The sequence below is a fragment of the Pristis pectinata genome, chromosome 9 (assembly GCF_009764475.1).
Source record: "Pristis pectinata isolate sPriPec2 chromosome 9, sPriPec2.1.pri, whole genome shotgun sequence".
Lineage (NCBI taxonomy): Eukaryota > Metazoa > Chordata > Chondrichthyes > Rhinopristiformes > Pristidae > Pristis > Pristis pectinata.
The window spans coordinates 83625058-83639857 of NC_067413.1; the positions used below are offsets into that span (position 1 = coordinate 83625058).

Below are 14800 nucleotides of genomic sequence, written 5' to 3' on the forward strand. Positions count from 1 at the left end.
GCTACTTCTTTCCAGAGTTTCCCTTTCCTCGAATTGTCCCCTACCCCCACCCCCCCCACCGCCGGAAAGGTTCTCCTTTCATTTCGTGCATTGCAGCGGCCAATTCTTTCTCTGCCCGGGCTGGATTGTCCCTTTTTATTGGATTGCCCACCTCCGATCAGCCCCCGCCGACCCACCCCGCGTCTGGACCGCCGCCCTGCGCGCTGCCCGAGGACGGCGCGGTGCCGGGCCGGCCCGACACGTCACTCCGCTCGGGATAAAGGCGCCGCAGCGAGTCCGCCACCAGCTGCAGCGCAGGGAGAGCTGCAGCAGCACCAACATCCCGGTCCAAGCACCATTCAACAGCCCGAGGGGGGCTCGCTCTTCTCCGCATCAACCCGAGCCGTGAGGGCGGCCGAGGTAAGTCCCCGCGCTAACCCTCCCTCTGTGCCGGGCTGCCTGCCCGTCCCCGGGAACCGGTGTCCCCGGCCACGGACCCGAGCTGCCCCTGGCCGGGGACCCCGGCTGCCTCCGGTCGCGGACCCGAGCTGCCCCTGGCCGGGGACCCCGGCTGCCTCCGGTCGCGGACCCGAGCTGCCCCTGGCCGGGGACCCCGGCTGCCTCCGGTCGCGGACCCGAGCTGCCCCTGGCCGGGGACCCCGGCTGCCTCCGGTCGCGGACCCGAGCTGCCCCTGGCCGGGGACCCCGGCTGCCTCCGGTCGCGGAGCCGAGCTGCCCCTGGCCCGGGACCCCGGCTGCCTCCGGTCGCGGACCCGAGCTGTCCGTGGCCGGGGACCCGAGCTGCCCCTGGCCGCGGACCTGAGCTGCCCCTGGCCGGTCAGTGAATCTGCCGACTCCCGCCGGGAGATCGCCCGGGTGCATGTGAACATAATTTGCCCGCTCTTCTGCTTTAACATCAACAATATCCAATGTCCACAGCCTGACTGGACGCCTGCATTTACTAGCGTTCCAGGACGTCTCCATGACAACGCGAGCCGCACACTTTCCTCCCTGCTCTGGCGTGCTGGCTTGAGTTAAATTGATGCACCGGGCTCTCTAACCTGCAAATAGCGCGCTCTTCTTCATTGCAGCCTCACAATTGGACGGGTGCTGACTACCTTGGAGATAATCCCAGTGCGTTCCGGGGCCATCCATCATGAAGGGTGCGGAATGGGAATGGACAAGGCTGACTGCTCTGCTCTTCGTTGCACACACCGCGGCTGCGATGATGCGCCCCAATATTACTTCAGAACTGGATGCGATGCTGGCAACGTTTCTGCAAGATCGCGAAGAACGCTTGGCAGCTGAAACAAACCTTAAAACTACTGGTAGTTTAGATTCAATCATGTCAAATTATACGTATCCAAATGTACCCCCGAGGACTTCCAGAAGAGCGAAAAGATCTATCACAGATAGTGATAGACAAATAATCTTGGATCTGCACAATAAACTGAGAAGTCAAGTGTCACCAGGTGCATCTAATATGGAATATATGGTAAGTGCACACCATCTGTTTTAGAATTGTTTAACTCTTACAAAAAATATCAACATTAAGCAATGTTGTCTTTCATGGCCAGAAATAAGGAACACTAATTTGTTCTGGTTCAACTTTCTTTATGAGATATCAGATTATGATGTGCACAAGCAAAGCATCACCCTTTGGTAAGAGTGGCAACACTGATGTGGAAATGAACAATTAGAATCATGTGTCATCATGCTACGAAAAGGTACAATGTTAAGAAATAAGTTGTTACAGTCATTTTTAGAAGGACCTTGTGATCTTTTGCACTTTCAACTTTGCACATTGTAAAATAACATTTGCTTTGTAGAAGAGGCAAGCAGCACCTCCTACCCTATGGTTAGAGGTGCACTGGATTTCTGAGGGAAAGATAAGTTTCCTATTATGACTTTTATAAATTTAGAGTTAGAGTTAGGCAATGGTTGCCATATTATAGAACATAGAACATAGAACAATTACAGCACAATTCAGGCCCTTCGGCCCACAAAGCTGTGCCAAACATGTCCCTACCCTAGAAATTACTAGGCTTACCCATAGCCCTCTATTTTACTCAGCTCCATATACCGATCTAACAGTCTCTTGAAAGACCCTATTGTATCAGCCTCCACCACCATTTCCAGCAGCCCATTCCATGCACTCACTACTCTCTGAGTAAAAAAACTTACCCCTGACATCTCCTCTATATCTACTCCCCAGCACCTTAAACCTATGTCCTCTTGTGGCCACCAATTCAGCCCTGGGGAAAAGCCTCTGACTATCTACCCTATCAATACCTCTCATCATCTTATACACCTCTATCAGGTCCCCCCTCATCCTCCGTCTCTCCAAGGAGGAAAGGCCGAGTTCCCTCAACCTACTTTCATAAGGCATGCTCCGCATCGCAGGCAGCATCCTTGTAAATCTCCTCTGCACCCTCTCTATGGCTTCCACATCTTTCCTGTAGTGAGGTGACCAGAATTGAGCACAGTACTCCAAGTGGGGTCTGACCAGGGACCTATATAGCTGCAACAGTACCTCCCGGCTCCTAAATTCAATTCCCTGATTGATGAAGGACAATACACCATATAATGAGCCACATGAAATTTTGTATATTCTCTCAGAGTACGAATCTATTCAGAAGAAGAAAATCGTGCTCACAGGATGTTCCTGTTTCTGTTGGGGAAAAAAAAATATGCACTGCAGTAATTTCAGAAATACTTACAGAAAAGCCAGTCATTGCATTTCTGCTACTTTTGCTATGTCCTAAATATACTTTGTTCCTTAGGATAATTTATGACTGCCTTAATTTAATCCTCAGCCCACTTCATCAATGGCCTTAGAATATAGCATCCAAAAATCTTTGCAGGAGGGATGGTGGATGCAGGGTAATAATTATTCTTTATTATACAACTTATTTTCAATAGGAACATAGAGTTGGTCAGCAGAGGGAGTTAAATTGTCAGTGCAACAAGGATGCAAACAGGCAGAGTTTTCTGCTGGTTTAATGAAGGGGTGAATCAGTTTAAAACGAACGGGTTGTCAGATTTATTTGACTATCAGCAGGTGAAATCTTATCTGGAAATATGACACTTTATTGCAAGTAACCTATGGCACAATTTCATCAATAAAGCTTTTTCCAGATTGTTCATTGTAAGATTTCATTGATCATTAGTATTTTTTTTTAAAAAGTGGAAGTTTTCATTTACAATTATTGCCAAATTCCAGTGGAAATCCCAAGGCACCCTTTTTGGCAATGTAGTAAAAGCACTGTTTTGACTTTCAAAAGCATGAAGGAAACCAGAAATTATAAACCGGATTTTTACACTTCCTCAGTGATAGAGCAAACTTTGCAGAACATTACCCTGCAGAAGAGCGCAGGGGTAAATGACAGAGAGATGGTCTTAATTTAGTCACTCTCTACTATGCTCTCATATTAACTTTCTTATGTTTGCACTGGTGACCAGAAGAATTTAAATTGATATGGCCATATATTTTGTTAACTGTCTTGTTTGTAATATCATATACATTGCCAAATACCGATGCACCATAGAAAGCATCCTATCAGGACGTATCACGGCTTGGTATGGCAACCGCTCTGCTCAAGACCGCAAGAAGCTGCAGAGAGTTGTGGACACAGCCCAGTGCATCACGGACACCAGTCTCCCCTCCTTGGACTCTGTCTTTACCTCTCGTTGTCTTGGTGAAGCAGCCAGCATAATCAAAGACCCCAACCACCCGGGACATTCTTTCCCTCTTCTCTACTCTTCCATCGGGTAGAAGATACAGGTGCCTGAGGGCACATACCACCAGACTTAAGGACAGCTTCTACCCCACTGTGATAACGCTATTGAACAGTTCCCGTATACAATGAGATGGACTATGACCTATGACCTCATGACCTCATGACCTCATGATTTACCTTGTTGTGACCTTGCACCTTATTGCACTGCACTTTCTCTGTAGCTGTGACACTTTACTCTGTACTGTTATTTTGTTTTTACCTGTACTACATCAATGCACTCTGTACTAACTTGATGTAACTGCACTGTGTAATGAATTGACCTGCAAGATCGGTTTGTAAGACAAGTTTTTCACTGTACCTCAGTACAAGTGACAATAATAAACCAATACCAATACCAAATAGAGTTTTTTCTTCAGTTTATTTCTGAAAGGCCCCTCTGCCAAGCAGGACCTTGCCACTAAGAACCAACTGTGATGAGGATGTTCAGAATGATGGGTTTACAAAAAAGTATTTTTTTTATCTGTTATGTAGTCTATGGCCAGATGCCTGCAATCACCACTTGTAGCAATTCCTGGTCCGATTGTATGTACCTAAGGCTCCTTTTTTCCTTTACTTTAAAATGGATGGTAAATGATTAAAGGTACAATCATGCTGATTATCAAACAAGGGCAAAAAGTTGTGTAAGATCTACTGTACGGAGTAGAGTGTGATCAGTGTTGAAGTATACTTGATGTTTTGTTACATCAATAAGAGGTAAGTTTTTTTGTGCTGAAGTGCAAAAAAATTTCTATTATGAGAACCCCACGTAAAAGATGTTTTAATTATTTTGGACTTCGTTATTTCAAAAGTATTGTGGTTGCCCTTTGAATCTCTGATTTTTGTGGTCACAAATCAATTTGGAAGAGTTTATATTAGAAATTCAGTTGCACGCTATTCATAATATTCCAGTCAATTATATTTAAGTGGGCAATCAAATGCCATTTCCACCCTGCTTCTAAGCAGTTGATGCTAGGAATATATGGTCAGAAGCTTTCCTCCTTTGAAGTTAGTGTTGAGACTTCTTCTTAGTAACCAGTCATTTCTTGGAGATGTGCCGTTGGAATTTCATAATTGCAGCTTTGAGTTGGTGGTACACTGTATCAGCCTTGTAATGTGACTTATTTACACCTCACCATAATTTAGAGATATTTTAGCATAAATACTCCCAATGAAGCTGTGCAAAACACAACAGAATTTCTTTATCATTTGCAAACATCTTTATCATTAGCTCTATATTTAAATTAAATCATTACTATACACACCAAAAACAAAGGGAGTACAGAGTCCTGCGGAAACTGTCCGGTGATGGCCTTCCAGTCACAGAAACAGAGTTGATCATTATCATCCTTTTTTTTCTGTCATGAGTCAGTCTTGGAAGTAATTTGCCAATTCCCTTTGATCCCATCTGCTGTTACCTTTTCGAAAAGCTTGCTATTCCTATGGAACCTTGTCACAAACTTTGCTTAAGTCCATATAAAGTAGATCAAATGCACTGCTCTTATCACACTTACTTTTTACCTTCTCAAAGTAAACTCATTCAAATGTCAGACCATTCCTTAACAAATCGGTGCTGACTATACTTGGTTATAGTCATTCTAAATGAGGGTTTATACTATCCCTCAAATTTGAATTCAATAATATGCCCATTTTTGAAGTTAAATTAACTGTCTTGTAATTATTCAGTGATTCCCTTACTCCTCCTTTAAAACAATGGTACAACATGAGCAGTCCATCGATTTTGGCACTAGCCCATGGCCCAGAGAAATTTGATTCTGGCAGCCATCCACAGAACTCTGTGGATAGCATGGAAGCGCAGGCAAACAGTGATGGGAAGGATACCACATTAGTGCAGTAGAACAGAAGAAGCACTTCCATCAAGAAAAGAATGTCCTTGGTGGGCTCAGGAGTCCCTTTAGAAGAAACCGGATGTCCGAGAAAGAATGCCCTGGCACATGCACCACTCGATTTCAGAGGAAGATCCTTAAGCAGCTTTGGGTTCAGAAGCTGAATGTTGCCGACAAAGGTGCATTAGTGGGGCAGTGTGAGCAGACCAACAATTGTCTTGTTTGATGAACTGCTGTTGCAAAACTCAGTAGAGCATGAGACCTAAGACCTGTGAGCTCCAGAACAGTCCTGTGTGGGGAAAGACTTTTCCTTCATTTCCTTCATCATTGTGAGTACCTGAACAAAATCCTGTAAATCCAGGGATCGGGAGTTTGAGTCAGAAGTGCTGTGAAGGCCTGGTTCAGCATGGTTGGCCTATTATGTTGGTGGACACAAACCTTGTAAGTGGAATCCAGGGTGTGCATCAGAAGCATGCATAATGCAAAAAGAAAATGCCACACCATGCACCTTGCAGTAAACCTTAAATATTTTTATTTCTCTTTTTGCTATTGAATGTTTTCATTAAATATGAAACACATCCTGCTCAAATATATGACATGGAGTGATCCCTTTCCTGGGCATCATTAACAGAATATTTATCACATTCACAAATGACCTATTTCACCCCAAGATGACAAAGTGGTTTGCAGCATGCATTAGTTGAGAAAATTGTATTATGTGTAAAGGCTTTAAAATAGGCTTCTCTTTAAATTTATAATTCTTTCTACTGATGAAAGGAAATATTTTGTTATCTGGAATACTTTGTAGCCACACCATTGCCAGGAATGAACAGAACAAAGATGTCTGTTATATCAGACTTCTACAGAAACCAATATGGTTGTCCCGAATCTCAGGTTTAGTTGAAGATTTTCTTCCACCATTTAAGCAACCCTCTGTCTTAATTAACCAATCTGTCATTTATCTTTAAAATAAAGCCTGACATTTTTAAAATTTTATTTTCCTGGAGATCCAAAATTGATCACTAAGGTTTCACTATTTCTAGAACTATGGTAATAATTGGTATTTTACTTTATTATTCAATAGTTATGCATCAAGTATTTTTCTACCATAATATTAATTTAATCCTATCTACAAAATTATCTGTTCCATGCATTATATTTTAGTTATATATTATGTTGATTGCTGCTCTAAGAATATATATTTTTCAAGAATTGGACTGCTTAAAAAGGTGAACAATACAAAATATAGAACAATGTAAGCAGTTTTATTTTGTTGATTTTAATTTCTTTGGTAACAAACTAAAGGCAAATTTGATCATACTAACTAACAGAAAGCAGCCTTCTCTAATTTGAATTTTGTGCCCTCTTAAGCACAGTAAGTTGATATTGCTGAAGCTAAAATTGTACGATGTTGTAACATTTGCTCTAAGCTGATGAAACAGTGAACCATTTACACCTTGTTGGCCTGCCTTCTTTGAGTTGAAAGCCAATTTACACAGTAAAAGCAAAATTAATTTGAATCAAGTAGATTTGATGTGAATGCAGGTTCTTGTTGGTGTTTACATTACTGCTGCCCAGTCCAAATTTTCAGGACGTCTCATATCAAGTGACACATGTTTTAATTCTTAGGACAGAAAGTCACTGGTGATTTAATGAATTAAGTTCTGGTTTGAAAAAGGTTTATTTGTAACCATTCTGTCATGAAAGTGAGAATATTTATTGAAAGTGGGATTCATATAAATAACTGTGCCAAGGATTAGACTGGAAAGCATGCTGGGAACAAAGTGGGAAATTTGACCCGGTGTAGGATGCACACAAGATTCGTGCTCCCATCTCATTATTGTGATTTTAGCATTCGGGCAGTGGTACTGTGCTGTGTACTGAGAGTATTTACAAGGTCGAATTTTGTGATTGACTTGCACCAGTTGAAGTTGACTGAAGCTGTTTGGGGAGGTGCTTATTCTGTGTAGCTGGTAATGGAAGTCATTCTGCAAGTTTGGTGATGTTGGAGAAGGTAGGCATCCTGATTGAGAGATGGGCTTCTGACTGCCTTGGTGGATGAGGGGAAAGAACTCTTCCTGCAGGGCCCAGTGTGCCTTGCAGATTCACAGTCAAGTGTCAGTGGGAGGAGGTTGCACTTGAGATCAATTCCAGGAATGAAGTCCCAGAGAAGTGGATGCAGTGCACAAGAAGCATAATGACTTTGTGTGCATGATCAAAGTTCAGTTAATGGCATCATCAAATCCGTCTCTCAAAAACTGTGTCATTTACCTCACTCAGTTCTTCATACTTCATACCCTATTCACTTGCATAACACTAGCCTCCATCAAATAGGGCTCCTATGTAATATTCCTTCACACACTCTATTCTTCCACGCCCACTTCTCGCAGTTACCATATCCCTTAGTCATTGCAAAATGGTTACCAACATATTTCACTATCTCTTGAAGGAGAAGATGCTAAACAAACACTGCCAGTGACCATAGACAGGCTTTGGCAGGCACTTATCCATCAGTTCACTGGCCTGGGTAATAATCATCATGGGGGCCTCTAGTCAATGCTCAGAAGTGGCATAAACACCCATGAGTATGATGGTATGGGCCTAATACATTCTACACCCCTTGCCCAAGATCTTCTGATTCCTTTAGATTACAGCTGCTGATTTTATAAGGCTGTACCTGTTACTTGTCCCCTCCACTTACTGCCACCATACCCTTCTGCATTTCCTTTTTCAGAAAGCTTCTCAGTCCTTGTATCTTACTACATATAGTAATATGTGTCAATTAAACCATTTGCAAGATTAGAAAATTATATATTCTTTTGTATGAGGCATAAAATACATTTTGTTAATCCATAAATAGAAAATGTGCTTCGTGACTGGAGTTACAGTATGGAGCTGGATGTAATGCTAAAGTATTCCTCCTGGTCAAGGATAGTAATTGAAATAATTTGTTCCTTAACTATCAAAGATACACCATGGGCCTGATTGTGCTTGCCTTTGGTTGGGATCCAACTGGACTTCCCACTAAGTCCAGGGCAGTTTTGGATCATCCTGAGCTGAGGGTTTAGATACGCTTCATATCTGTCCTGCTTAGCTTTATGTCTGCCATGGCTGGTGTATCTAACACGGTCCCATTCATCTGAATGTGGTTGCTGACCTTCATCATTAAGAAGGTAAGTGAAACATTTTTATTCCTTTGATTTCACTTTATATTTATGTGACATAAGTTAGAGTAGTTTAATGTAGATTTAAAATATTTTAAATTAATATATTCAACTACTTTTAGATTTGATCATTTGAGGGAGTTAGAAATAGTTGAAAAAGAACTTGAAGCCCTGGTTGTCAAAAGACCATCAGGGTGGTCTGAATGCACATTCCACCATCTGAGGCTTAGTTGCTGTTTGTGGACCACTCTGCTTTGTAGAAGACCATGACGAGAAACTCGGAGGTTGTGAGGTGCATGTATGTAAAAGCTAATTGTGTCTACTGTATTAACATGTGATCATATTTGAAGCACAGTATGATTTGGCCCACTGAATACTAGAAACAGCAAATAAGAGCAAATACTATAAATTCATAGCTTATTCTATGTAAAACAATTATTTAAATGAATTTAAAATAAAATTGGTATACATGCAAATATTCCCATTAATATCTACAATACCCATGATCATTAATATCTGGTTGAAACTTCTGTTTCTAGAAATGTTTGCTCATGTGTGCACATACTAGTCTAAGTCTACGAAAGCTTCCTCACCATAAGAACACACAGATAATGTTTCCAGGAGCTGAAAGTGTGGTACAAACAGTAGATTGACCGCACTGGTGGCTTGGTCTGGGAAAAGTAAGTAGAGCCGAGTGCCTCCACAGATTGAAAATAAACAGCTAAATCCCTTGAGGCAGAAGACTGTTGAATGATCGAAATGCAAATGATGTGTGAGCATGAATGAACAGATTTGGGTAGAGAACAGGCTTGAATAACAAAAGGTGGTTTCTTCATTCTGTAATTTGGACTATAGCAGTTTTGTTGAGACTGGTAACAGATACCAGTTCGTCTACCTTCAATTTTATGAGGGCGTTACTGTAATTATGATGTGACTGCACAGCCTTTGGTTTTAACAATACTGCATTTTGTTTACCTTTATATACAATTTGTGAAAGTCATGGATATTAACAAAATTGTTCTAATTGCTGTCCCCCTGAACTCAACCATATAGAAAGGGAAGTAATGTAGTTGGGGCTTTGTTGTTGTCACAGCTGTTAAAATAGATGGCCAGCATTAGGTGCATAGGTAGAAAGCATTATAGCATGTACTTCACAGATAAAAGGGGCATGGAGAAAGGAAGAATAAGTCATGTTCATTTTTATTTAATTCCTCATGAGAGCATTAAAGTTTTCAGAAGCCGGAAGCAGCCATTAAAGAAATCTGTTTATACTGGGTGGATTTAATTCAAAGGAAAAAATCTGTTCACTTTGTCCAGAATTGCTCACTAGAGATAGAAGCCTGGAACAAAGGGAAATATGGGAATTTATAGTGTAGGATTAAAAATCCAGGGTTAGAAGATTGGAATTGAAAAAGTATGTATTTCAACTCCATAGCTCCTGTTGTTAAGGAGTGAGAGATGCTGAATTATTTCAAATAAGGTGATTGGTGTGCACCATTTGTAGCTCATATAATGCTTAATGCCCTTTGATAAAGTTGTTGTTATGTGCTACACCAGCATTTGTTGGCAGTATGCAAGATAGGCTGATGGTGCCAAACATTTTCTGTCTAGGCTGCATATAACAAATTTGTCTCACGGCACTGTCAATAAATACAGCTGGAATTCATCATTCACCTTTTGTTCCAAATCTGCATTGCCTTTGTAATTGACCATCATCCTGTCCACTTGGCTACATTACTGACATGAAATCCAACAAAAGATCCATGTTCCGAACCAAATTTGTTAATTGGAATATGCCAAAATACCTACAAACATCAACTCATCACCTTTTTGCATTCCTTTGGTACCTGTCTTCCGTATACTCTTGCAACCCTAGTCCTTTTACACACTGCTTCCTCAGATACTAAAGCAACCTTGATGGAAATGTGCTGAGTTTCAGTGCAGCAGATTGCAGATGGACTTTGATGAAGACCTTAAACTCTGGACCTCGAAGATCTAGCTTTGTACTTCATCAACGTGGCAAGGTGGCAGTATTCTGGGCTGACTAGTTGAAAGGCAAGTGCAAGGGCACTGCCTGAGTGCTGGTAATGGAATTATAATTACAGCCAAACTGAGGAAGGACTGTGAATTTGTGCTTTATGTGGCACGTGCCACTCCCCAATGTGATGTCTCAGTAATCTTTATGATCAGTGGGGGATTCTGGACTGCATGCTGGCAGCCACAGACATGACAGCAGCAATTTGAGCTGGTAGTTGGAAGAGTCAAGACTCACAGGGCATCTTCATCCCCATTCTCCTCTCGGTCTTCGGCATGGCCCAGCTGGTTTGTTGATCTTGGCTAACTGAAAGACAAAAGGCACAAGGAACAATCTCACCTGTAAACTAGAAAAGACTGTATGATAACTGAGAGCTTCATAGTGAGAGGGAGAATTAACTATCTGGATATTACTACATTAGACGTCCTCCCCAGGTTACAGTAAGGTTCCATTCCTGTGAACTGTTCATATCTTGAAACTGCAACCAAGAACTAAGTTCCCTCATGGCAGAAAATGTCTGCAGCCACGCAGCCGCTGGCCAAACCATACCTCCAGTCTCCCAAATGGTACTGTAGTGGTCAGCGTAATGCTTTACAGCGCCAGTGACCCGGGTTCAATTCTGGCTGCTCTCTTTAAGGAGTTTGTACGTTCTCCCTGTGTCTGCGTGGGTTTCCTCCGGGTGCTCCAGTTTCCTCCCACATTCCAAAGATGTATGGATTAGGATGTTGTGGGCATGCTATGTTGGCGCCGGAAGCGTGGCAACACTTGTGGGCTGCCCCCAGAACACTATGCAAAAGATGCATTTCACTGAGTGTTTTGATGTATGTGATTAATAAAGATATCTTATTTTACATAAGTCAGGCATTCTAAGCTCTGGAGGACCTGTACTACAGGTTCTACTGCACCTGCTGGTCACAGACTTCATAACAGCCACTCCCAAGGTGGGCAGTGCAGTTTCCAGCTCTGGGTGAGATTGTGCAGCAGCACCCATGTCCTCCATTCTCCAAGTTGCACACTATCTTGCTTACAGGAGTAGAAGGTACATCACTACATGTTGTGCTGTCTGTTTGGTATTGTGACTGAATAATTGACAGCCTGTGCAGGTTGTGAGAGATGTTTATGAGGTTTACAACAATGTTCTGAGTGAAGGAATGGGAACATGTGACTATTATCAGAATAGGGTTTATGATCACTGACATATGTTGTGAAATTTGTTGTCTTGTAGCAGCAGTACAGTGCAAGACATAAGAATGACTAAGTTACAATAAATAAATAAATAGTGCAAAAGAGGAATAACGAAATTGTGTTTATGGGTTCATGGACCATTCAGAAATCTGATGGCAGAGGGAAAGAAGCTGTTCCTAAAACATTGAGTGTGGGTTTTCAGGCTCCTGTACCTCCTCCCCAATGGTAATAATGAGAAGAGGGCATATCTTAATGATGGATGCCGCCTTCTTGAGGCACCGCCTCCTGAAGATGTCCTCGATGGTGGTATGTGATGGAGCTGACTGAGTCTACTACCTCTTCAGTCTCTTTGGATCCTGCACATTGGAACCTCTATACCAGGCGGCGATGCAACCAGTCAGAATGCTCTGCACTGTACATCTGTAGAAACTTGCAAGAGTCTTGGTGACGTACCAAATCTCCTCAAACTCCTTATGAAGTAGACCCGCTGGCATGCCTTCTTCGTGAGTACATCAATCTGTTGGGCCCAGGATAGATCCTGCGAGATGTTGATGCCCAGGAACTTGAAGCTGTTCACCCTTTCCACTGCTGACCCCTCAATGAGGACTGGTGTGTGTTCCCCCGACTTCCACTTTCTGAAGTCCACAACCAATTCCTTGGTCTTGTTGATGTTGAGTGTGAGGTTATTGTTGCGACATCACTCAACTATTAATTAGGTAAATTATCAATTAGGTACAAGTCCTGATAGAATATTTTTGTAAGTAGATTATGAGGGTGTGATGCTTTAATCAGTGTTTGAGTCAAGTAGTAAAGATGATGGATTACAGTTCTTTAAAAATATAATGCAATGCACAAAATGCTGGAGGAACTCAGCGGGTCAGGCAGCATCTATGTAGGGAAATGGACAGTCAACGTTTCAGGTCAAGACCCTTCATCTGGACTGAAAGATAGAGGGGCGATGGCTGGTATAAAATGGTGGAGGGAAGGGGTGGAGCAAGAGCTGGTAGGCGATAGGTGGATCCAGGAGAGGTGGGGTCATAGGCAGATGGGGGTGGGGAGAGTGGGAATAGTGGTCGGAAACTGGGAGGTGAGAGGTGGAAGTGACAAAGAGCTGATGATGGTGGAATCTGATAGGACAGGAAGGTGGAGCATGAAATAAAGGGAAGGGGATGGGAAGGGTAGAGGGAAGGAGTGTGAATCCCTGACCATCACAGGATATGTGATTTTTCACACCTCACCACATTGCTGCTTGTTCCTTGGGGCTCAAATCCTTGCTTGTTTGCCATTGCTATCTCCCTCATTGTCTTCTGGGGGTGCAGGGAGCAGAAAATCTTGTCTTTCTATAATACCTTCCAGGAGGTCGCAAACACTTTACAGTTAATGAAGTACTTTTGAAATGTATTCACTGTTACAAAGTAGGAAATATGAGAGCACAGACATGTCTCACAAACAGCAAGGAACGTGGACAAATAAGGACAAACAGCATTGTGGTGACATTGAAAGATTGGTCAAAAGGATGTCTTTTCAAACAATGAATACCAATGGAAAAAGAAGTTTCGGGAGGAAATTTAGAGAGTGGGGCTAGATTGGCTGAACACAACACGCCATGGTGGAGTGAAAGAAAATGGATGCATAGAAGCTGAACCTGGATGTCCATAAGATTTCAGGATGTGAAGGTAGTGACATAAGGCTGGAGTATGTTGGGGAGAGCTTTAGACTTGAAGATGGGCTTTATATTTAACATGTCCAGCGCAGGATTCCAACACGATGTGGATGATGGCAGAAGTGACTTTGTGTGGGAAAGCAGGCTAGAGATTACATCTTAGACAAACTTTCATGTTTCTTGATGCCAGAAAAGATGGAGTTGGAATGGTAAACTGACGAAAGCTAAAAGAGGTTGCAAGTTTCAATTGCAGGTGCATGTAGAGAGTAGTGGGATTTATGCAAGGTGGGCAGTGTTGCACAGGAGCAAAAACCATCCAGGTCTTGAGAAGTATTTGTGCCTAGAAATTGAAATGCACTGACATTTTGTCCACTGAAACATTGGGTTTACTGCTCATGCAAAATTGGGTGCCTCCTGCCCAAACAAATTGTGAATTTGGATAAAGTACATCCATAAACAAGTGAAAGACTTGGGTGAGGTCTTGTTAGGAATCACTCAATCTGGCCAATATCACAACATTCTGTTGCATTGCAATCAGACAAGGACATCAGTCCTTAAAGATCTTCCGCTCACCACCTCCACGGCAGCCACAGGAGGAACACTTCAGCTGCCATGGAAGAGATGGAGGCTGAGGTGAGAATGAGATTGCTCCCACATTCACTCAAAGGATGTGCAAGTCCTATTAAACAAAATATATAAGGGAGAGTGATCCTGTGTACCAGGGGCCTGAAAACCTCTCAGGTTTATCTCAAGAAGAGCCTGGCAGGAGGGGGCTACGATAGCCACCTCCAGGATTGAGAATCCCTGCAAAGTGGAGCAATGCAGAAAGAAATTCCATATTTTTGTGAGATATATCCATGTGAGCTGCATACTATAATTCACACAGAGTGAAGATTCAAACCAGAATGTATGAATACCACTACTTTATGTGGTGGTTTAATTTCTTTAAGTGAGGTACCACTCGCTAGGAAATATGTTGATGTTGTATTAAGCCACTTAAGTAACGAGAACAGAGATTAATTCATTAATGCATTATATTCAGTGCAGGTGTACATGAAGATCACAGTGTGATGAGTTTTTATATGTCATCTGGACCTCATTGCCTGGTCATTGAGGTACAATGTTGGCAGTAATGTCTTGAGCATGGAGAG

General features: G+C 42.5%; 1 protein-coding gene across 1 annotated transcript in view; it reads left to right on the plus strand.

Moving 5' to 3' along the window:
* Positions 1 to 213: 213 nt before the first annotated feature.
* LOC127574146 (cysteine-rich secretory protein LCCL domain-containing 1-like) overlaps positions 214 to 14800 on the plus strand; it is a 44226-nt gene continuing 29639 nt past the window's right edge. Inside the window, exons 1-2 of the mRNA XM_052022894.1 lie at positions 214 to 399; positions 1071 to 1474. Of these exons, the coding sequence (XP_051878854.1) occupies positions 1136 to 1474 (339 nt within the window). The 5' untranslated portion in view covers positions 214 to 399; positions 1071 to 1135. The remainder of the gene's footprint in view (positions 400 to 1070; positions 1475 to 14800) is intronic.